The sequence below is a fragment of the Dendrobates tinctorius genome, unplaced genomic scaffold (genome assembly GCF_039654945.1).
Source record: "Dendrobates tinctorius isolate UK_male_01 unplaced genomic scaffold, ASM3965494v1 ptg000063l, whole genome shotgun sequence".
Classification (NCBI taxonomy): Eukaryota; Metazoa; Chordata; class Amphibia; order Anura; family Dendrobatidae; genus Dendrobates; species Dendrobates tinctorius.
In genome coordinates, this window is record NW_027361731.1 from 31,931,188 (window position 1) to 31,955,019 (window position 23,832).

Genomic DNA, 23,832 nt, shown 5'->3' on the forward strand with positions numbered 1-23,832 from the left:
AGCTGCAGGAGCGCCGCCAGAGGTTTCTCCCTCACGGACTCCTCCCGCCGGGCCTGCAGCGGCATTAGAAAAGGAGCGAGGGCAGCGGCTGAGAGGGTGACCTAGGTCACCACACAAGTGACACCGAATGTCCTTACACGAGGCGGCCAGATGACCTACCCCACCACACAAGGCACATTTCTGTACCTTGCAGCTAGCGCTGAAGTGAGTGGGGTCGCCGCACTTGTGGCAGACCTTCGGTTGCCCCTGGTAGAAGACCAGGATCCTGTCCCTTCCCAGGAACGCCGAGGAAGGGATGTGGGTGACCGTGCCGCCGGAAACCTTCAGTTTAACCATGAAGGTCCAGCCCCCCGACCAGATGCCGAATTCGTCCCTGTTCTTTTTGGGGACCTCGGTGACTTCCCCGTAACGGGAAAGCCACGTCATAATGTCTACGCCGGCAAGTGACTCGTTACAAGTGACTACGGTCACTCGCTTGACGGAATTTTGGCGAGACACCGCTTGCGCAACGAAGTCTCGCCATCCGGGCTCTTCCCGCACCAGCTCATAGTTAGACCAGAAGAGCTCAAGCCCCTCTGGCCGCACAAAGCTGACGTCGAAGAAGCGGGACGCCGAAGGATGTATCAGGGCAAAGATGTCATTCGCCCCGAAGCCCATCTTAAGGAGGAGCTCCACCACCTTGCTCCTAGGTGGACAAGCTTCACTGCCCCCCCACCTAAGACGGACCACATTCCTCCTTTGCGGCCCCTGCCCGGCTGTGGGGAGAGACCAAACAGTCCCTCCCTCCCTTTGGTTTTGGAAGGCAGCAAGGCCGTGTCTCTCTATCCAGAAAGACAAGTCCACTGTCCTCCCCTCTACCACTATCGACCTTTCTCCTTTTTTGAGGGCCTCCAGGAAACGGTGGTGCAAAGCGCCGTCCCTGGAGCCCGGAGGCGAGGAGACCCCCCCAGGACCACCCCGAGGACCACCCCGACCCCCAGCCGCGGCCCCCGCATAACTATGTTGGGGTCTTGCGGCCAGGGGGGCAGACGGGCCAGCCCTCCCACCACTACCACCACTTTTGCCAGCACCCTCATTCGTCCTCCCACTCACTCTCCCATTCACTCTTTTATTATTTGCATTCACCCCAGCATTCACTCCAGCACACTCACCCACATTCACAGTAGCACTCCTTCATCCATGTCACTCATATCACCATTCACTTCAGCAAACATCTCCTCAAATATGTCCACTCCACTTTCGTACTCACTTTCACTCGCACAATTGGTGAACATAGCAACATTATTTACATTATTTACATTATTTACATTTCCCGAACCAGTGCAGTTCCTCTCTTTGCCTGCTGGGGGCCCTGAGCTCTCTTGCTGGGAGCTACTCCAGCTCCTGTCCAGGAGCGCTGCTGCCCCTTTAAATGCCTCAGTGCAGATGACATCATGCACTCTGCCCTGGCTGGGCCTAGGAGCAACAGCAGCTCCTGGTTTCAGCTCCATTTTTTTTCCTTTTTCTAAGGTTTCCTTGCTCTGGGCAGGGACGGCCACTGGCACCGCTCCCTGCCCTGCACTTTTCTTCACCCCCGCCGCCGGCTTGCCAGGGAGCGCCAGAGTCCCCGCACCCCCAGATGAAGGTAGGTGGGCCGGGGACCCCGACAACTCTCCGCCAGCTTTTGGGGGCAGCACAGCATTACTTAGAAGGGTGTGTGGGACAGAGGGCAGCGGGCCCGCAGCGGCCACGCCCCCCCCGCCGGTCGCAGCCACCCCAGGCAGAGCCGCGGCCCCCCGCGAGGCCACGGCCCCCCCGGGTGACGCGAGCACAGCGGGCGGAGCCGCGACCGCTGAGGCCACCACGAGCAGAGCAGCGACCCCTTGCGAGGCCACGCCCCCCCCGGGCGACGCAGACGCAGCGGGTGGGACGACGGCCGAGGAGGACATGTCCCCCCCGCACGCCGCAGCCTTTGCAGGCCGGGTAACACTCGGGGAGGTCACGGACCACCGCCGCCACCCTATGCCCACCACTTGAGACGGGCAAGGCCGGCCACTCCCCCTCGTCGCCCAGCGGCGGCGGAGCCCCCTGCACGGACCCCTTTTTGGGTCGACGTGCCGGAGACCCCGCTCTCACCACAGGCGCCGACATGGGAGCAACCAGCACTTTGCACCGCCTCAGCTGCTGCTTGATGTTCTGTTCGCCCTTCCTAGGCTTCTGGACCCCCACTAGCGATCCAGACTTAGCGGATCCGTACGTGGGGGGTCCAGAAGCCCCAGCACTCGCCGCCGGAGGTGCGGCCCTGGCTTTACCAACTTTGCCTGGTGCCAGGCCAGCCCCCCCTGCCACCGAGGGCTGAGCCTGGACACCACCACCAACACCACAACCAGCACCGACCTCCATGTCGCTGCCCTGGTCTGAACTGTCACCAGATGCGACAGTCAGGTCACAACAGTCATCTCTCTCCCCGCTCCCTTGCTGCGGACCCACCACAGGGCCCGAGCCGGGGTGGGTAGCGGGTTCCACACAGCGGGACAGAGGGGCCCCGGGAAGAGGAGCAAAAACCAGTTGTTCCTCCACGCCTTCAGAGGCCTTACGCCTGCGCCTCCTGTTTCTCCTCTTCCCGGTTGCCTCATCCTCCGGGCAGACCTCATACCCAAACAACAGCGTGCCAAACCGTGCTGGGGATTCAGTCTGCCGTACTTGTTTAAGGATGAGGCAGCCCCCCTCAGAACTACTCCCGCTCCCTCCATCCTCCCCCTCGCTCCCGCTTTCCTCCGCGTTACTGGAGTCCAGCGGGAGGGCCACCTGCTCAGGGGCTATCTCGCTGCATGTTACCTGGCTCTCGCTGGTGTCCGCCAGGTCTTCAGGTGGAGGCGGCCCGGGTGTGGTGTGGGCGCCATCTTGCTCTTCCTCCTCCTCGCTTTCCTCCACCTGGATGGGGACTCCTGACCCCCCAGGAGACCCACCGGCCATGGCCCTGAACCGGTCCTCGTTCTGCAGCTTTTCCTGGAAGGGGCCGCTGCCAGCCATGATGGAGCTTCGCCTGTCCTCCAGGGCCCGAATCTCCCCTTTCAGCCGCTTGACCGTGGCGGTGACCTCCGCTCTCTTTGAGGCAGGGAGCCTGTTTTTACTGATGACCCGGGCTCCCTCCAACTCCCCCCGGAGTCTCCTGAGCTGCTTGCCGGCCTCCTCGTACTCGGAGAGGTGGGCATGAATGCGGGAGGCGTAGGTGGTAGCTGGCTCTCCCGCAACCTTGGAGCCCCAGATGTTAAGGGGGGGCCCCGCCTCACCTCTGCCGGCTGCTGCACCTCCGGGGGAAGGGCCCGCCACAGCCTTCACTTCAGGGGTCCCGGACCCTGGAGTCTTGCGGCCCCCTGGGATCCGCTTTTTCCCCATCCCTGGGACTGGCTGACTGTGCCTTGGGCCTCCTGGTGGTGGATGAGGCCCCCCACCCCCAGCTGGCTTGCCGGAGGGTGGGAGCCAGGGGCACAGCCCCGGCGCTCAGTCCCAGGGAGAGTCCTCTTTCCTGGGAAGGGGGCAGATGGAAAGTCCTTGCAGGAAAAAAAACCTCCCTTCCCAGGAGCTTAGCAAAACCCCAGCCTGCAGAGGCTCAGCTGCGACGCTCCTCCTCTTCCAGGGTGTGTCCAGAGCTGCACTCAGTATCCTGCTGGTGCAGTCACTGTGTAGATACATTACATTACTGATCCTGAGTTACCTCCTGTATTATACTCCAGAGCTGCACTCACTATTCTCCTGGTGCAGTCACTGTGTACATACATTACATTACCGATCCTGAGTTACATCCTGTATTATACCCCATAGCTGCACTCACTATTCTGCTGGTGCAGTCACTGTGTAGATAAATTACATTACTGATCCTGAGTCACATCCTGTATTATACCCCAGAGCTGCACTCACTATTCTGCTGCTGCAGTCACTGTGTACATACATTACTGATCCTGATTTACCTCCTGTATTATACTCCAGAGCTGCACTCACTGTTCTGCTGGTGCAGTCACTATGTACATACATTACATTACTGATCCTGTGTTACATCCTGTATTATACTCCAGAGCTGCACTCACTATTCTCCTGGTGCAGTCACTGTGTACATACATTACATTACTGATCCTGGGTTACATCCTGTATTATACTCCAGAGCTGCACTCACTATTCTCCTGGTGCAGTCACTGTGTACATACATTACATTACTGATCCTGGGTTACATCCTGTATTATACCCCAGAGCTGCACTCAATATTCTGCTGGTGCAGTCACTGTGTACATACATTACATTACTGATCCTGGGTTACATCCTGTATTATACTCCAGAGTTGCACTCACTATTCTGCTGGTGCAGTCACTATGTACATACATTACATTACTGATCCTGGGTTACATCCTGTATTATACCCCAGAGCTGCACTCACTATTCTGCTGGTGCAGTCACTGTGTACATACATTACATTACTGATCCTGGGATACATCCTGTATTATACTCCAGAGCTGCACTCACTATTCTGCTGGTGCAGTCACTATGTACATACATTACATTACTGATCCTGGGTTACATCCTGTATTATACCCCAGAGCTGCAGTCACTTCTGGTGCAGTCACTGTGTACATACATTACCGATCCTGAGTTACATCCTGTATTATACCCCAGAGCTGCTCTCACTATTCTGGTGCAGTCACTGTGTACATACATTACATTACTGATCCTGAGTTATATCCTGTATTATACTCCAGAGCTGCACTCACTATTCTGCTGGTGCAGTCACTATGTACATACATTACATTACTGATCCTGAGTCACATCCTGTATTCTACTCCAGAGCTGCATTCACTATTCTGCTGGTGCAGTCACTGTGTACACACATTACATTACTGATCCTGAGTTACATCCTGTATTGTACTCCAGAGCTGCGCTCACTATTCTGCTGGTGCAGTCACTGTGTACATACATTACATTACTGATCCTGAGTTACCTCCTCTATTATAATCATGAGCTGCATTCACTATTCTGTTGGTACAGTCACTGCATACATACATACATTACTGATGAAGTATTACACCCCAGAGCTGCGCTCACTAGTCTTGGTAGCCTGTACCTCAGGTGTCGGCCATGAATCACAATTTACAAAGTTCTGTGCTGTCCACATATATGGTAATATTCAAAATACTCTTTACTAACATAATAAAGAGGAGGCTGATAAGTCATACAGCAAGGAAAGGGTCTCCCCCTGTGTGGGTTATACAACCATTTAGCCGCCCAGGTCATCTGTACCCTAGAGCTGCACTCACTATTCTGCTGTTGCAGTCACTGTGTACATACATTACTGATCCTGTGTTACATCCTGTATTATACTCCAGAGCTGCACTCTCTTCTGCTGGTGCAGTCACTGTTTAGATACATTACATTACTGATCCTGAGTTACATCCTGTATTATACTCCAGAGCTGCACTCACTATTCTGCTGGTGCAGTGACTGTGTACATGTTGTGAGCTCATATGTTCATTCACCTTTTGTGTCCGAGGATCTCCCTCTTCTGGTGAAGGAAGGTAGTGAGGCTGATTTGGATGAAAGAAACCAAACACCTGATCAGGTTGATGGTGAATGGGTGATGGGAACTTCAGACTGGATATAAGGCAGCCGACGCCCTTCTGAGTCGCTGGTGATTTCTCTGCTGGATTCTTGGAGACCAGTCTGATTCCTGCTTCCCAAAGATAAGTTCAATAGCAGAGCAAAAACTTATTAGTTTTGGTTTTGTTTACCTTGTTTTTTTGAGTTCAGCCATCCCCGGCTGGGGGTGTGCTGGATTTTTATTCCTTGATCAGTGTTCTCTTTTGCTCTGCTTTCAGAATATTCTGAGTGCTGATATAGGGTTTGAAGTCTAGTGACTTCAGGGTCCTTTTTGCTTATCAGTTGTGTTGGTAATATTTTTAGCAGGGTTTTTTCGGATTGCAGACAGCAGCTTTTCTGTCCTGTCCTTTTTAGTTAGCTTGGGCCCCATCGTTTGCTCATCCTATCTTTCTATCTGTGTTAGTGTTTTCATATTGATTCAGCGTCATTATATGTTGGGGGCTGCCTATTGCTTTGGGGTCTGCTCTGGAGCAGTCAGTTTTTCTCTTTTCTCTCTTTAGGCTTGTGTAGATCTCCGGCTGTGACGAGGTGTCTAGGATCACCGTAGGAACACTCCACGGCTACTGCTAGTTGTGCGATAGGATTAGGGGTCTGCAATCCGCTAATTTCCAACCTCTCTAATTTCCTGGGCTGAGCTTGTGTTTTGTTTTTTCCTCCTCGGTGACTCAATCATAACAGAATCATCAGCCATACCGTAGATTCTAGTGTACTCAGAAGCAGGATCTGAGCATGCGCAGACTTAAAAAAACCGGATCCGGTGGCTGGATCCGTCTTTTTCTGGATCCGGCGCCCATAGACTTTCATTGTAGCAAAAAGCTGGAAGCGCCGAATCCGGCGCTTCCGGCTTTTTCGCCGGAGACAAAAAACGTTACAGTAGCCGTTTTTTCCAGACGCCGGAATGAGACAAGTTGCCGGATCCGGCAAAAAATGGATGAAACGCAATGCCATCCGGCACGATCCGGCGCTAATGCAAGTCAATGGGGAAAAACTGGATCCGGCATTGCATTTTGCCGGATCCGGTTTTACAAAAAAAAGCCGGATCGCGCCTGAAGGCAAAAAACTGATGTGTGAAAGAGGCCTTAGAGACGTGCTCTGGAGAAGTTTCAGGAGGATAAGCCTGAGCGTTGTCCCAGTGGTAGGTTGTATGTTCCTGACCAGTGGAGGAGGAAAGTGATGTCTGAGGTTCATTGCTCCGCGTTGGCTGGTCATCCAGGTATTTTTGGTACTAGAGATTTGGTGAGTCGGTCTTTTTGGTGGCCTGCTTTGTCTCGTGATGTCAGAAATTTTGTGTAGTCCTGTGGGACTTGCTCCCGATCTAAACCTTGTTCTCGTTCTAGTGGGTTGTTGATGCCTTTGATGGTGCCCAGGAGGCCATGGACCCATATTTCAATGGATTTTATTTCTGATCTGCCTGTCTCTCAGAGGATGACTGTTATCTGGGTGATTTGTGATAATTCTCTAAGATGGTCCATCTTGTACCACTCCCTAAGTTGCCATCTTCCTCAGAGTTGGTGCCCTTGTTTTTGCAACAGGTGGTTCGCTTGCACGGGATTCCTGAGAACATTGTATCGGACAGAGGAGTTCAGTTTGTCTCTAGATTCTGGAGGACCTTTTGTTCCAAGTTGGGAATTCAGTTGTCCTTCTCTGCATTTCACCCTCAGACCAATGGGCAGACAGAGAGAACAAACCAGACTTTGGAGGCTTAGTTGAGATGTTTTATATCTGCTGATCAGGATGATTGGGTCTCATTTTTACCCTTGGCTGAATTTGCTTTAATTAATAGAGCTAGTTCTGCCACTTTGATGTCACCCTTTTTTGCTGTAACTTTGGGTTTCATCCTCGATTTTCTTCAGGGCAGGTGGAGTCTTCTGCCTGTCCAGGGGTTGACACTGTGGTAGAAAGAATGCAGCAGATTTGGGACCAAGTGGTGGATAAGTTGTCTCTTTCCCAGGAAAAGGCCCAGCGGTTTTCTAACCGGCATAGGACCATTGGTCCCCGGTTTAAGGTGGGTGATATGGTCTGGTTGTCATCAAAGAATCTCTATGAAAGTGGCTTCTCCAAAGTTTAACCAAGATTTATTGGACCTTACAAGATTTTGGAGATTATTAATCCGGTCTCTTTTCGGTTGGCTCTTCCTGTCACATTTAAGATTCATAATGTGTTTCATAAGTCCTTGTTGAAGAGGTTTGTTGAACCAGTGGTTCCTATGGCGGTACCTCCTGACCCTGTGTTGGTTGAAGGTAACATGGAATATGAGGTAGAGAAGATACTGGATTCCCGTCTGGCTAGACGGAGACTCCAGTATTTGGTTAAGTGGAAGGGTTATAGTCAGGAGGATAATTCCTGGGGACGGCGGGGAGAGTGGGGCGGGGGACGGGACGGCGGGGAGAGTGGGGCGGGGGACGGGACGGCGGGGAGAGTGGGGCGGGGGACGGGACGGCGGGGAGAGTGGGGCGGGGGACGGGACGGCGGGGAGAGTGGGGCGGGGGACGGGTCGGAGTGGCGGGGGACGGGAGAGAGGGGCGGGGGACGGGGTGCAGGGGTGGGCGATGGGACGGAGGGGAGAGTGGGGTGGGCGACTGGGCGCAGGGGAGGGGTGGGGGTCGGGACGGAGGGGTGCGGGGGAGTTGGCGCAGGAGAGTGTGGGGAAGGGTGACGGGTCGTAGGGGAGAGTGGGGTGGGGGGCGCATGGGAGGGTGGGGGGTGGTTCGGAGGGGAGAGTGGGGTGGGGGGCGCAGGGGAGGGTGGTCGGTGGGACGGAGGGGAGAGTGGGGTGTCGTGCCCGTCGGTTCGTCTGCGTCGGTCTCTCGTGCCCGTCGGTCCGTCTGCGTCGGTCTGTCGTGCCCGTCGGTCCGTCTGCGTCGGTCTGTCGTGCCCGTCGGTCCGTCTGCGTCGGTCTGTCGTGCCCGTCGGTCCGTCTGCGTCGGTCTGTCGTGCCCGTCGGTCCGTCTGCGTCGGTCTGTCGTGCCCGTCGGTCCGTCTGCGTCGGTCTGTCGTGCCCGTCGGTCCGTCTGCGTCGGTCTGTCGTGCCCGTCGGTCCGTCTGCGTCGGTCTGTCGTGCCCGTCGGTCCGTCTGCGTCGGTCTGTCGTGCCCGTCGGTCCGTCTGCGTCGGTCTGTCGTGCCCGTCGGTCCGTCTGCGTCGGTCTGTCGTGCCCGTCGGTCCGTCTGCGTCGGTCTGTCGTGCCCGTCGGTCCGTCTGCGTCGGTCTGTCGTGCCCGTCGGTCCGTCTGCGTCGGTCTGTCGTGCCCGTCGGTCCGTCTGCGTCGGTCTGTCGTGCCCGTCGGTCCGTCTGCGTCGGTCTGTCGTGCCCGTCGGTCCGTCGGTCCGTCTGCGTCGGTCTGTCGTGCCCGTCGGTCCGTCTGCGTCGGTCTGTCGTGCCCGTCGGTCCGTCTGCGTCGGTCTGTCGTGCCCGTCGGTCCGTCTGCGTCGGTCTGTCGTGCCCGTCGGTCCGTCTGCGTCGGTCTGTCGTGCCCGTCGGTCCGTCTGCGTCGGTCTGTCGTGCCCGTCGGTCCGTCTGCGTCGGTCTGTCGTGCCCGTCGGTCCGTCTGCGTCGGTCTGTCGTGCCCGTCGGTCCGTCTGCGTCGGTCTCGCGTGCCCGTCGGTCCGTCTGCGTCGGTCTCGCGTGCCCGTCGGTCCGTCTGCGTCGGTCTCGCGTGCCCGTCGGTCCGTCTGCGTCGGTCTCGCGTGCCCGTCGGTCCGTCTGCGTCGGTCTCGCGTGCCCGTCGGTCCGTCTGCGTCGGTCTCGCGTGCCCGTCGGTCCGTCTGCGTCGGTCTCGCGTGCCCCGTTGGGCTGTCTGCGTCGTCCTGTCTGGGCATGCTGGGGGTTGAAGTGTCACTGCAGTAGAGCATAGTGCGCACATTGGTCTCGCCGGAAAATCTGGAGATATGGATGCACGTATTCCCATTCCTCTACCCCCGAGCGATGATGGAGCCTCTCACCTTTGCGCCTGCGGTCGTGGAGCCGGCCCTTCAGGTTCTCGGTGTTCCCGGTTCTTTCTGTACTGGTGCCAGGACATTGTGTGGTTTAGTTGGCGCTGGTGACAGCGACAGATTTGCTGCTGAGATAATACATGACTCCTGGTAAAGTGAGGGGTGCAGCGGTGTGGGCAAGGGGGGCTGGCTGTGAATTTTCGCTCAGTCAGTTCCTATCACAATGGGTGGGGATGACAGGCTCTGAGACTGCTGGTCTGGGACTTTCTAGAGCCCCGTGCGGGGGTCAGCACAGGTTCATGGCCCCTGTGGGGGGCAGCATACAAATAATTTCCATTGCACTTCATAGAATGCGATCACCCAGAGCTGCAATCACAGTTCTGCTGCGATTCTGTGGGCTCTCAGGAGCTCTCACCTGCTGCTTAAAATACAGAAATAACGTAGCCCACAACTTCTAGAATTCCAGTAGATCTATTACCCTTCTCGTCAGATGAGCCGTCATGTGACCGCGGGCTGCAGGGCCGACGTGACAGTCAGAAGGCCTGTGTCTTGTGATGTGTAGTGAACACATGAGGTTCTGTGCAGAAGGGGCGAAGGTTGGAAGTTTCTGAGCCCTAATAGCTAGGTGGTATCCAATCTGGGGCTGAAGGGGTTAACCATTGCAGCTGCTGGCAATGTCTGTCTGGTCAGGAGCGTTATGCCCCCTAGTGGACGATCTGTAAATGACACGGTTAACCCCGTGACACCCCCAGGTTTGTAGATATAGGGGGGCAGGGGTTAATAATGATCGAATAATTTCCTTTAATGAGTTTTATTCTTTTCTTTCTCTGTAGAAATTTATCGAGTTTGAGGATTTGCAGGAGCAGGACAAGAAGGATCTGCAGCTCCGGGTGGAGTTATTGGAATCGCACACCAGACAGCTGGAGCTGAAGTCAAAGAACTATGCGGATCAGAGTAAGCGCTCCTATACGGGGCCATAACATTACTACCACTAGCAGCAGCAGATTCTGTGTCGCTGTCATGATGGGGCGCTGTACAGTGTTGGTGCGTGTTTCCTCCACATAATACCAAGACCCAAGGTGATCAATCCTTAAATCAGTAATGGGGGGTACAGTAGCTGTCCTCGGACCAGACACCTTCCCTCGCAAGGCCCGCCATGTGCCAGGATCGCTCCCTCCCCTATTCCAGGAGCACCCCATAAGGTCTGCCGTGAAACCAGAAACACCTTGCAAGATCTGCCTTGTATCAGGAGCACATAATGAGGCCGCTATTTTCCAGGCGCACCCCGCAAGGCCCGTCGTGTACCAGGCGCACCCCTCCCCTATAACTGGAGCACCTTGCAAGGCCTGCCATGTACCAGGAGCACCCCTCCCCTATAACTGGAGCACCTTGCAAGGCCCGCCGTGTACCAGGAGCACCCCTCCCCTATAACTAGAGCACCTTGCAAGGCCCGCCGTGTACCAGGAGCACCCCTCCCCTATAACTAGAGCACCTTGCAAGGCCCGCCGTGTAGCAGGAGCACCCCTCCCCTATAACTAGAGCACCTTGCAAGGCCCGCCGTGTACCAGGAGCACCCCTCCCCTATAACTGGAGCACCTTGCAAGGCCCGCCGTGTACCAGGAGCACCCCTCCCCTATAACTAGAGCACCTTGCAAGGCCCGCCGTGTACCAGGAGCACCCCTCCCCTATAACTAGAGCACCTTGCAAGGCCCGCCGTGTACCAGGAGCACCCCTCCCCTATAACTAGAGCACCTTGCAAGGCCCGCCGTGTAGCAGGAGCACCCCTCCCCTATAACTAGAGCACCTTGCAAGGCCCGCCGTGTACCAGGAGCACCCCTCCGCTATAACTGGAGCACCTTGCAAGGCCTGCCGTGTACCAGGAGCACCCCTCCCCTATAACTAGAGCACCTTGCAAGGCCCATGTACCAGGAGCACCCCTCCCCTATAACTAGAGCACCTTGCAAGGCCCGCTGTGTACCAGGAGCACCCCTCCCCTATAACTAGAGCACCTTGCAAGGCCCGCCATGTACCAGGAGCACCCCTCCCCTATGACGAGCACCTTGCAAGGCCCGCCATGTACCAGGAGCACCCCTCCCCTATAACTAGAGCACCTTGCAAGGCCCGCCGTGTACCAGGAGCACCCCTCCCCTATAACTAGAGCACCTTGCAAGGCCTGCCATGCACCAGGAGCACCCCTCCCCTATAACTAGAGCACCTTGCAAGGCCCGCCGTGTACCAGGAGCACCCCTCCCCTATAACTAGAGCACCTTGCAAGGCCCGCCATGTACCAGGAGCACCCCTCCCCTATGACGAGCACCTTGCAAGGCCCGCCATGTACCAGGAGCACCCCTCCCCTATAACTAGAGCACCTTGCAAGGCCCGCCGTGTAGCAGGAGCACCCCTCCCCTATAACTAGAGCACCTTGCAAGGCCCGCCGTGTACCAGGAGCACCCCTCCCCTATAACTAGAGCACCTTGCAAGGCCCGCCGTGTACCAGGAGCACCCCTCCCCTATAACAGCACCTTGCAAGGCCCGCCGTGTACCAGGAGCACCCCTCCCCTATAACTGGAGCACCTTGCAAGGCCCGCCGTGTACCAGGAGCACCCCTCCCCTATAACTAGAGCACCTTGCAAGGCCCGCCGTGTACCAGGAGCACCCCTCCCCTATAACTAGAGCACCTTGCAAGGCCCGCCGTGTAGCAGGAGCACCCCTCCCCTATAACTAGAGCACCTTGCAAGGCCCGCCGTGTACCAGGAGCACCCCTCCCCTATAACTAGAGCACCTTGCAAGGCCCGCCGTGTACCAGGAGCACCCCTCCCCTACAACTGGAGCACCTTGCAAGGCCTGCCGTGTACCAGGAGCACACCTCCCCTATACCAGGAGTATCCCACAAGGCCCTGCCGTGTACCAGGAGCACCCCTCCCCTATACCAGGAGTATCCCACAAGGCCCTGCCGTGTACCAGGAGCACCCCTCCCCTATACCAGGAGTATCCCACAAGGCCCTGCCGTGTACCAGGAGAACCTCTTCCCTATACTTCTAGCACCTCGGAAGGCCCTGTAGTGTCCCAGGAGAACCCCAGAAGAGCCCGACCTGTACCCGGTGCACCTCTCCCCTATACCAGGAGCAACCCACAAGGCCCAACCGTGTACAAGGATCACCCCTTCCCTGTACCACAGGCACCCCACAAGGCCCTATCGTGTACTAGGAGCACCCCTCTATAGCAGGAGCACCTCACAAGGCCTGCTGTGTTCTTGGAGCGCCCTGCCGTGTACCAGGAGAACCTCTTCCCTATACTTGCAAAGTCTGACGTGTACCAGGAGCACCCCAAAAGGGCCCGCCATGTACCAGGAGCACCCAACAAGGCCTACCATGTATCTGGAGCACATAATGAGGCCCACCGTGTACCAGGAGCACCCACAAGCTCCGCTGTATACTAGGAGCACCCCACAAGCCCTGCTGTGTACCAGGAGAACCCCAGAAAGTCTTGATATGTACCAGGAGCACCCATTCTACACCAGGAGCACCCCCACAAGGCCTGCCGTGTTCTTGGAGCACATAAGCCTGCCGTGTACCAGGAGCACCCCACAAGCCCTGCCTTGTACCAGGAGCACCCCACAAGCCCTGCCTTGTACCAGGAGCACCCCACAAGCCCTGCCTTGTACCAGGAGCACCCCACAAGCCCTGCCTTGTACCAGGAGCACCCCCCTATACCAGGAGCACCCCCACAAGCCCTGCCTTGTACCAGGAGCACCCCCCTATACCAGGAGCACCCCAGTAGCCCTGCCGTGTGGCTCCTTTTCCCGCTTGGTGGTATTAATCTTGTGGCTGATGTGTGTGCACGTAGTTGCGCTCCCACGTTTCTTCTCCCCGTGCTGACATTACTCAAGCCCTGTGATATTACCTGGATTTTCTATTTTCAGTCAGTCGCCTGGAGGAGCGAGAAGCCGAGCTGAAGAAGGAGTACAACGCCTTGCACCAGCGCCATTCCGAGGTACGGCGGCCCATGTGCCCCTCCACAATCACGGGGCCCCTACACATGCGTCTCACCGTCCCTGTACATTAGGAAGTCACTTTCTGTGTAGTCGGAGCCCCCCCATAATATAGACTGGTGGGCTATACAGTTGTGGCCAAAAGTATTGACACCCCTGCAATTCTGTCAGATAATACTCAGTTTCTTCCTGAAAATGATTGCAAACACAAATTCTTTGGTATTATTATCTTCATTTAATTTGTCTTAAATGAAAAAACACAAGAGAGAATGAAGCAAAAAGCAAAACATTGATCATTTCACACAAAACTCCAAAAATGGGCCAGACAAAAGTATTGGCACCCTCAGCCTAATACTTGGTTGCACAACCTTTAGCCAAAATAACTGCGACCAACCGCTTCCGGTAACCATCAATGAGTTTCGTACAATGCTCTGCTGGAATTTTAGACCATTCTTCTTTGGCAAACTGCTCCAGGTCCCTGATATTAGAAGGGTGCCTTCTCCAAAGTGCCATTTTTAGATCTCTCCACAGGTGTTCTATGGGATTCAGGTCTGGACTCATTGTTGGCCACCTTAGAAGTCTCCAGTGCTTTCTCTCAAACCATTTTCTAGTGCTTTTTGAAGTGTGTTTTGGCTCATTGTCCTGCTGGAAGACCCATGACCTCTGAGGGAGACCCAGCTTTCTCACTCTGGGCCCTAGATTATGCTGCAAAATTTGTTGGTAGTCTTCAGACTTCATAATGCCATGCACACGGTCAAGCAGTCCAGTGCCAGAGGCAGCAAAGCAACCCCAAAACATCAGGGAGCCTCCGCCATGTTTGACTGTAGGGACCGTGTTTTTTTTCTTTGAATGCCTCTTTTTTTTCTCCTGTAAACTCTGTTGATGCCTTTGCCCAAAAAGCTCTACTTTTGTCTCATCTGACCAGAGAACATTCTTCCAAAACGTTTTAGGCTTTTTCAGGTAAGTTTTGGCAAACTCCAGCCTGGCTTTTTTATGTCTCGGGGTAAGAAGTGGGGTCTTCCTGGGTCTCTTACCACACAGTCCCTTTTCATTCAGACGCCGACGGATAGTACGGGTTGACACTATTGTACCCTCGGACTGCAGGGCATCTTGAACTTGTTTGGATGTTAGTCGAGGTTCTTTATCCAACATCTGCACAATCTTGCGTTGAAATCTCTTGTCAATTTTTCTTTTCCGTCCACATCTAGGGAGGTTAGCCACAGTGCCATGGGCTTTACACTTCTTGATGACACTGCGCACGGTAGACACAGGAACATTCAGGTCTTTGGAGATGGACTTGTAGCCTTGAGATTGCTCATGCTTCCTCACAATTTGGTTTCTCAAGTCCTCAGACAGTTCTTTGGTCTTTCTTTTCTCCATGCTCAATGTGGTACACACAAGGACACAGGACAGAGGTTGAGTCAACTTTAATCCATGTCAACTGGCTGCAAGTGTGATTTAGTTATTGCCAACACCTGTTCGGTGCCACAGGTAAGTTACAGGTGCTGTTAATTACACAAATTAGAGAAGCATCACATGATTTTTCGAACAGTGCCAATACTTTTGTCCACCCTCTTTGTTATGTTTGGTGTGGAATTATATCCAATTTGGCTTTAGGACAATTCTTTTTGTGTTTTTTCATTTAAGACAAATTAAATGAAGATAATAATACCAAAGAATTTGTGTTTGCAATCATTTTCAGGAAGAAACTGAGTATTATCTGGCAGAATTGCAGGGGTGTCAATACTTTTGGCCACAACTGTAAATCCCGGTGAGGTTTCTGCAGATAATTCCAGGTGCTAATCCCACATCTTCCCGCAGATTATCCACAATTACATGGAGCACCTGGAGCGGAGCAAGCTGCAGCAGCTGCTGGGGGCCGAGCCGCTGGACCCCACCCTGCACAGCAAGATCAGGTACGGGGGAGGGGAGACAATGGCCCCAGTGTGTGCAATGCTGCGGCTGATGCAGGAAAGCCAGATGAATGATGGGAATTCATCACTGGGCACAATGCCGCCATTTATGCTTTATATTCTTGTAAGAAGTTGTAACTTGTTGCTGAGCTCGGCTGCAGGCTGTCCGTTTTATGCAGCGAGGGCCACAAGAGCGGCCACGGGGCCCCTGTGTGCTGTGTACAGGATGACACTTATCGGGCCTCAGCTATCAGGGCAATCGCAGTGGTGCCGCCTATATTGCCCAGAGTAACCAATCAGAGCTCCGCTTTCACTTTACCTCAGCAGTGTAAGAGGTGACCGCGGCGGCGATCTCCTTCCTGCGGAGGGAGTGATGTGTGTGGCGTCCTGTGATAGTGGATGAAGGTGATGTACACACGGGTCAGTCACAGCCCCCCGACATTATGGCAGATGATCCAGGAGAGGATTAGGAAGGAGACGACCGTGTTGGGAAATGACCTCACCTGATTCCGCAGGGCACAAGTGACGCACAGCCGGGCCTCAGCGTCTGGTGGTCCTTATTTTCACACAACCTGAGACCAAAACATCTGTAAGAGGAAGCCCCCCTTCCCCACTGTAGAGCTGTCAGGGGCCTGTGCGCGGCGGAGACAGGGCTTGGCAGGGGCCTGTGTGCGGCGGGGACAGGGGGCCTGTGCGTGTCAGGGATTTGTGTGCGTGGCACGGGCTTGTGTGCGGCGAGGTCTTGGCAGGGGACAAGGGCCTGTGTGCGGCGGGGGCTTGGCAGGGGACGGGCCTGTGTGCTGCGGGGACTTGGTAGGGGACAGGCCTGTGTGCTGCGGGGACTTGGTAGGGGACAAGGGCCTGTGTGTGGCGGGGGCTTGGCAGGGGACGGGCCTGTGTGCTGCGGGGACTTGGTAGGGGACAGGGGCCTGTGTGCGGCGGGGGCTTGGCAGGGGACGGGCCTGTGTGCTGCGGGGACTTGGTAGGGGACAGGGGCCTGTGTGCGGCGGGGGCTTGGCAGGGGACAGAGGCCTGTGTGCGCGACGGGGACAGGGGCCTGTGTGCGCAGTGGGGGCTTGGCAGGGGGGGACAAGGGCCTGTGTTCGGTGGGGGCTTGGCAGGGGGGGACAAGGGCCTGTGTGCGGTGGGGGCTTGGCAGGGGGGGACAAGGGCCAGTGTGCGGCGGGGGCTTGGCAGGGGGGGACAAGGGCCAGTGTGCGGCGGGGGCTTGGCAGGGGGGGACAAGGGCCAGTGTGCGGCGGGGGCTTGGCAGGGGGGGACAAGGGCCTGTGTGCGGCGGGGGCTTGGCAGGGGGGGACAAGGGCCTGTGTGCGGCGGGGGCTTGGCAGGGGGGGACAAGGGCCTGTGTGCGGCGGGGGCTTGGCAGGGGGGGACAAGGGCCTGTGTGCGGCGGGGGCTTGGCAGGGGGGGACAAGGGCCTGTGTGCGGCGGGGGCTTGGCAGGGGGGGACAAGGGCCTGTGTGCGGCGGGGGCTTGGCAGGGGAAGGGCATGTGTACTGCAGGGACTTGGCAGGGGACAAGGGCCTGTGTTCGGTGGGGGCAGGAGCCTGTGCACAGCTTTTTTTTAACATCCAGTTATGGAGTTCTTCACTATTCTCAGATCTGTCTGTCACAATGTCCTCTGGGTTCGGGATGACCCCTTTAGGCCTGTGATATCCTGGGTTAAGCCTCTAGGTGATTTTTCTGCTTTTCCACTTTTCTTTCTTCCTCTTCTCCCTAGAGCCACGGCTTTTTATTCCTCTGACATCGCTGCACGGCCAGCCTTGTGTGTTGGAGTTGTAGTTTTGGAATACATTGCCAGTTTTATCATAAAATATCCTCATCATAAAATAAGAGTGCGGTGACATGACAGAAAATGACCTGATAACACGAGTCTTCAGGTCGGTGCTATTACGTTGATGGATGTGTGAAGGCTTTTTTGCGTGGCGAGGTGATGTTATCTCTGATACAAATGCAGCAATACTATAATGGAAGTACAGCGAGTACAAAGGAGAGCCACAAAATACAGGGGATGGGGGAACTACAATACCCAGAGAGATTAGCAAAATTAGGATTATTTAGTCTAGAAAAAAAGATGACTGAGGGGCGATCTAATAACCATGTTTAAGTATATAAGGGGACAATACAAATATCTGTCCGAGGATCTGTTTATACCACAAGGGGGCATTCTCTGTGTCTGGAGGAGAAAAGGTTTTTCCACCAACATAGAAAATGATTCTTTACTGTTAGGGCAGTGAGAATCTGGAATTCCCTGCCTGAGGAGGTGGTGATGGCGAACTCAGTCGAGGGGTTCAAGAGAGGCCTGGATGTCTTCCTGGAGCCTAACCAGTGGTGGGATTCAAATTTTTAACAGCAGGTTCTGTTTGTTTGTAGGAAAACCACACACATTTTAAGACACACCCATTATTAAGCCACACCCATTTACACGCACCGTTTCCTCAAACATACAAGTAGGGGTGCAGTCAAGGAGCTGTTCCCCAATAGGCAGCACAGTTCCCCAATAAGGCAGCACAGTTCCCCAATAAGGCAGCACAGTTCCCCAATAAGGCAGCACAGTTCCCCAATAAGGCAGCACAGTTCCCCAATAAGGCAGCACAGTTCCCCAATAAGGCAGCACAGTTCCCCAATAAGGCAGCACAGTTCCCCAATAAGGCAGCACAGTTCCCCAATAAGGCAGCACGGTGCGGCACAGGTCCCCAATAAGGCAGCACGGTGCTGCACAGGTCCCCAATAAGGCAGCACGGTGCTGCACAGGTCCCCAATAAGGCAGCACGGTGCTGCACAGGTCCCCAATAAGGCAGCACGGTGCTGCACAGGTCCCCAATAAGGCAGCACGGTGCTGCACAGGTCCCCAATAAGGCAGCACGGTGCTGCACAGGTCCCCAATAAGGCAGCACGGTGCTGCACAGGTCCCCAATAAGGCAGCACGGTGCTGCACAGGTCCCCAATAAGGCAGCACGGTGCTGCACAGGTCCCCAATAAGGCAGCACGGTGCTGCACAGGTCCCCAATAAGGCAGCACGGTGCTGCACAGGTCCCCAATAAGGCAGCACGGTGCTGCACAGGTCCCCAATAAGGCAGCACGGTGCTGCACAGGTCCCCAATAAGGCAGCACGGTGCTGCACAGGTCCCCAATAAGGCAGCACGGTGCGGCACAGGTCCCCAATAGGCAGGCACAGGTCCTCTGTCCACCCCAGACTCCTGTGTCCCCTCTAGTCCTCTCTGGACTTCTTTCTCTCCCTCAGACTCCTCAGTCCCCTCTGGACTCATCTGACCCCTCTAGTCCTCTGTCCCTTCTGTCCCCTCCGGACTTCTCTCTCTCCCCCCAGACCTCTCTGTCCCTGAGACTCCACTGTCCCCCCCCCCCCAGACTCGGCGTGTTCCGTGTACCTGAGCGCCTGACCGCGTCCTCACAGCACCACTCGCTCTCTGGGCACTTGCTGCAGGACGGGGGCGCGTCTCCTTGGTGATATACGGTAGCTGTAGTTCCGGGTTCTTGCTTCCTGGGGCTGGAGGTGAGCTCTATGCTCCCTGTGGATGTGACGCGGCGATCCCCGCACTGTGCTGGCTGCAGCTCCGGCCCCTGTATAGTCCTCAGAACCGGATCGCGGCTCTGAATCTCCCCGGTTCGGGGAACCGGCTGCTTTTTTAACAACCGGTTCCACCGAACCAGGGAGAACCCGCTGAATCCCACCCCTGAGCGTAACAATATTGTATCTTACAGTTATTGTTAGGCTCTTCCGAAGGACGTAGATCTGGGGATTTACTCTGATGGAATATAGGCTGAACTAGATGGACTGTGTTTTTTCGGCCTTACTAACTGTTACTATGTTATAAAGGTTTCTTTTTCCAATTGTTTTTCTCATCATACTGTGTGTGTGGGGGGGCACGCATTATACAGTGTGTGGGGGGGGGGGGGGCGTGCATCATGCAGTGTATGGGGGGGGCGTGCATCATGCAGTGTATGGGGGGGGCGTGCATCATGCAGTGTATGGGGGGGGCGTGCATCATGCAGTGTATGGGGGGGGCGTGCATCATGCAGTGTATGGGGGGGCGTGCATCATACTGTGTGGGGGGGCGAGCATCATACTGTGTGGGGGGGCGAGCATCATACTGTGTGTGTGGGGGGCGCGCATCATACTGTGTGTGTGGGGGGAGCGCATCATACTGTGTGTGTGGGGGGAGCGCATCATACTGTGTGTGTGGGGGGGGCGCATCATACTGTGTGTGTGGGGGGGGCGCATCATACTGTGTGTGTGGGGGGGGCGCATCATACTGTGTGTGTGTGGGGGGGCGCATCATACAGTGTAATGGGGCGGGCGTGCATCATACAGTGTGTGTGGGGGGGCGTGCATCATACAGTGTGTGTGGGGGGGCGAGCATCATACTGTGTGTGTGGGGGGCGCGCATCATACTGTGTGTGGGGGGAGCGCATCATACTGTGTGTGTGGGGGGCGCGCATCATACTGTGTGTGTGGTGAGGGGTTATTATACTTTGTGGGGTGATTGGAGATAAACCCCCGACTAGTTCAGGTATTTCATATGTTGTAAACAAGGTAGAAGAATCATCGACGCCTTCGAAATGTGGAACTGGAGAAGGAAATTATCCATACCATGGACGGCAAGAAGAAGAAAGACTAGAAGGAACACGGTGAAGACCAGCAACCGGATGGCTTTATACTACCGAGATAATGGTGGAGAAGACCTTGGTGGTCCTATCTAGGCTGCACAAGATCCATCTTGAGCGTTCCTCCATCATATCTCCATGGCTCAAGCTGAAGGCCGCTACTAATAACAATCCCTGATGTAACTAATGATGTCCTTGATGCTGTTTTGTCGCTCCATCCTGTGTTTTCTAGGATTCCCGGACTTTTCTTTTGTGGTGCTACAGTTGTATTACTGGGCAGTGTTTGTCCCCGGCGTGCAGGAGTGGCGCCCCGCTGGTCCCCTTTATGATGAGCATTTTGGTGCCCTGCATGGGTGTGATAGCAGTGCTCTGTGTGACGAGGGTTGCGGTGCATGAGGCCCTTGGGACGGCGAGGGTGTTGTGCACGGTGAGGGTCGCGGCGCTCTGCATTCTGTGCTGCTTGCTCCCCCCCTCCCTCCTGCTTGCTCCCCTGACAGCTGATGTGCTGTGATTGGCTGCAGCCTGGCTGAGCCTCTCCCCTCCTCAGCACTGAGGCGGGGGGGGGATGATGTCATGGTCTGGGGCTGCTGCAGGAGCGCACACACAGCGGCTGTCCATGGCATCGGCTGAATGACAGAGCCTCGGCAGAGCCCACGTACAACCCTTGTCTGCCGGGCGGCTTCCTTCATACCAACGTGCCACCATGCCAGGGCAGGACCATGAGTCCCAGATGCATGCTTCTCTTTGTGTTTGGCTTTGTTGGCGGGGCGGTGGTCATTAATTCTGCCATCCTGGTGTCTCTGTCCGTCCTGCTGCTGGTGCATTTCTCCTTCTCTACGGGCCTGCCGGCCTTGACGGAGAATCTGCCGAGGATCCTCAGGTACCCTGGCCTTGTCTGCTGCCGACGCTTAACCCTTCCACCTCATGCTGGCACCTGCCGCGGTCTGTGGCCACACACCTGTGCGCGGCGGGTTATTGCACAGATCCGTGACTGATTTGGTCTCGGTTTTCCTGCAGTGTTTGGATTCTCATGGTTTCTGGATTTCCCTGGGACGTCAGGTGCGATTATCTGCTTGTGTCCCCGAGGCAACGAGTGCTGCGTTCTCTTTTCTAGAGACAGACACTCCCTTCTGGATTCTGCCATTGTTGTGTAGGTTTTTTTTTTTGCCGGCGTCTGGGGGGGGATCTGTCTGCCGTAGTCTGTGTGCGCAGAGGATATTGGCTTTGTAATGTGCGATCTCGCATCTCCAGGGAAAGGACAGGACGTATGTTGTTATACACAGCAGTGCAGGAGGGGACGTCTCAACCCACTGGGGGCCCTGGGGGGCTATTGGGTCCTGGAACCCTCCTTGGTCTCATACCCAATCATCCGGTATATAGATGTATAGTTATCAGTAAAACAATTTCTGCTGCTTAGATCTGACCTTGAGTTAATTTTCATCTTAAAGGGATGGAGTGCTGCATCCAATAGAGGTGCAGGCAGCTGACCTGAAATGCTTTTAAGGATGTGTGGTGCAGTTGTAGAACTATTGATATATATCGGATAGGTGAACGTTCCCTCTGGGGGGGATTGATGCCCGCACCACCAGCATCGCCCATCTCCAGTCTAGGTTTGTGCTGGTTTTCGATTAGTTCGCAGGCTCCAGGATGTTACATTTCACCGTTCTGAGGCATCATGGGAGATCTGCTTGCACCAATGCATTGTAAGGGATGTCCGCTGTGCTGGAGCGTTTTGGGGGTATGTCTTCTGTGCTGGAGCGTTTTGGGGGTATGTCTTCTGTGCTGGAGCGTTTTGGGGGTATGTCTTCTGTGCTGGAGCGTTTTGGGGGTATGTCTTCTGTGCTGGAGCGTTTTGGGGGTATGTCTTCTGTGCTGGAGCGTTTTGGGGGTATGTCTTCTGTGCTGGAGCGTTTTGGGGGTATGTCTTCTGTGCTGGAGCGTTTTGGGGGTATGTCTTCTGTGCTGGAGCGTTTTGGGGGTATGTCTTCTGTGCTGGAGCGTTTTGGGGGTATGCCTTCTGTGCTGGAGCGTTTTGGGGCTATGTCTTCTGTGCCGGAGCGTTTTGGGGCTATGTCTTCTGTGCCGGAGCGTTTTGGGGCTATGTCTTCTGTGCCGGGGAGATGTTGGCAGTGATCGTGCTCTCTGGGGGAATGTCTGCCTTGTCTGTGCGCACCAGGGGGGGATGTTTGCTGGGGGAGGTGTCTACCATGCTGGTGCGCAAAGGGGGGCGGAGTCAGTCCTGTCGGTGTGCTCTTTGGGGGGGGGGGAGATATCTGCCATGCCAGTGCACTCGAGGGGGTGGGGAAGTCTGCCGCCTCCCCCCCGCACGCTGTCTGCCCCCTCCCCCCCGCACGCTGTCTGCCCCCTCCCCCCCCGCACGCTGTCTGCCCCCTCCCCCCCCGCACGCTGTCTGCCCCCTCCCCCCCCGCACGCTGTCTGCCCCCTCCCCCCCCGCACGCTGTCTGCCCCCTCCCCCCCCGCACGCTGTCTGCCCCCTCCCCCCCCGCACGCTGTCTGCCCCCTCCCCCCCCGCACGCTGTCTGCCCCCTCCCCCCCGCACGCTGTCTGCCCCCTCCCCCCCGCACGCTGTCTGCCCCCTCCCCCCCCACACGCTGTCTGCCCCCTCCCCCCCCGCACGCTGTCTGCCCCCTCCCCCCCCGCACGCTGTCTGCCCCCTCCCCCCCCGCACGCTGTCTGCCCCCTCCCCCCCCGCACGCTGTCTGCCCCCTCCCCCCCCCCGCACGCTGTCTGCCCCCTCCCCCCCCCCGCACGCTGTCTGCCCCCTCCCCCCCCGCACGCTGTCTGCCCCCTCCCCCCCGCACGCTGTCTGCCCCCTCCCCCCCGCACGCTGTCTGCCCCCTCCCCCCCCGCACGCTGTCTGCCCCCTCCCCCCCGCACGCTGTCTGCCCCCTCCCCCCCCGCACGCTGTCTGCCCCCTCCCCCCCCGCACGCTGTCTGCCCCCTCCCCCCCCGCACGCTGTCTGCCCCCTCCCCCCCGCACGCTGTCTGTCCCCTCCCCCCCCGCGCTCTGTCTGTCCCCTCCCCCCCCGCGCTCTGTCTGTCCCCTCCCCCCCCCCGCGCTCTGTCTGTCCCCTCCCCCCCCCCGCGCTCTGTCTGTCCCCTCCCCCCCCCCCCCCCCCCCGCGCTGTCTGTCCCCTCCTCCCCCCCCGCTCTCTCCTCACCAGGGCCCCTTTCATTCTCACTAGTTTCTACATCTCCTCTTGTGGTCAGTGATTGGGAATAGTCTTGATTGTTTGAGGTCTGGCCCGACCAGGTCCTGTTCCTACAGCTGAGGGTTCGTTACTGTTGTATCCAGACTAGATGAGCAGAACATGTCGGCACAAATTGCTCTCTTGTCCTGGTAGTTTGGTACAATGTATCAGTCTGGGGTGTCCGATTATCTGGAGTAGACTGGATACAATTGTAACAAAGCATCAGCTGTGACGTCTCCACTGACACATTGTATAAGCCTCCCCTTCATTGTGAGCCTGTATATATCCCAACGTGGCACTAATGGCCGCTGTCTCTTGTCCCGAAAAGGAAGGAGCGGCCCATCTCTTTGGGGATCTTCCCGCTGTCTCCTGGAGACTCCTTGGTCCTACCAGAAACCCGCGGAGCAGAGACGCCTGGAAATGGCCCCTGGAAGCTGCCGGATCAGAATCACGCCCGCTGCAACGCCAGTCTGAAGGTGGTAACCGATAACGGTCCGGTGCGTAATACTGGCG

The 23,832-nt window shown here is 56.3% G+C and overlaps 1 protein-coding gene across 3 annotated transcripts in view; it reads left to right on the forward strand.

The window, feature by feature from the left end:
• Window positions 1–23,832, forward strand: part of SPAG9 (sperm associated antigen 9) — a 53,067-nt gene that overhangs the window by 12,954 nt on the left and 16,281 nt on the right. For 2 of the 3 annotated variants that reach the window (XM_073579828.1, XM_073579829.1), the window contains exons 2-5: window positions 10,390–10,510; window positions 13,479–13,549; window positions 15,369–15,463; window positions 23,648–23,795. In XM_073579828.1, coding sequence (XP_073435929.1) covers window positions 10,390–10,510; window positions 13,479–13,549; window positions 15,369–15,463; window positions 23,648–23,795 — 435 coding nt within the window. Of the gene's footprint in view, window positions 1–10,389; window positions 10,511–13,478; window positions 13,550–15,368; window positions 15,464–20,665; window positions 20,988–23,647; window positions 23,796–23,832 lie in introns of those variants that run through there. The other variant, XM_073579830.1, reaches the window with a different exon arrangement.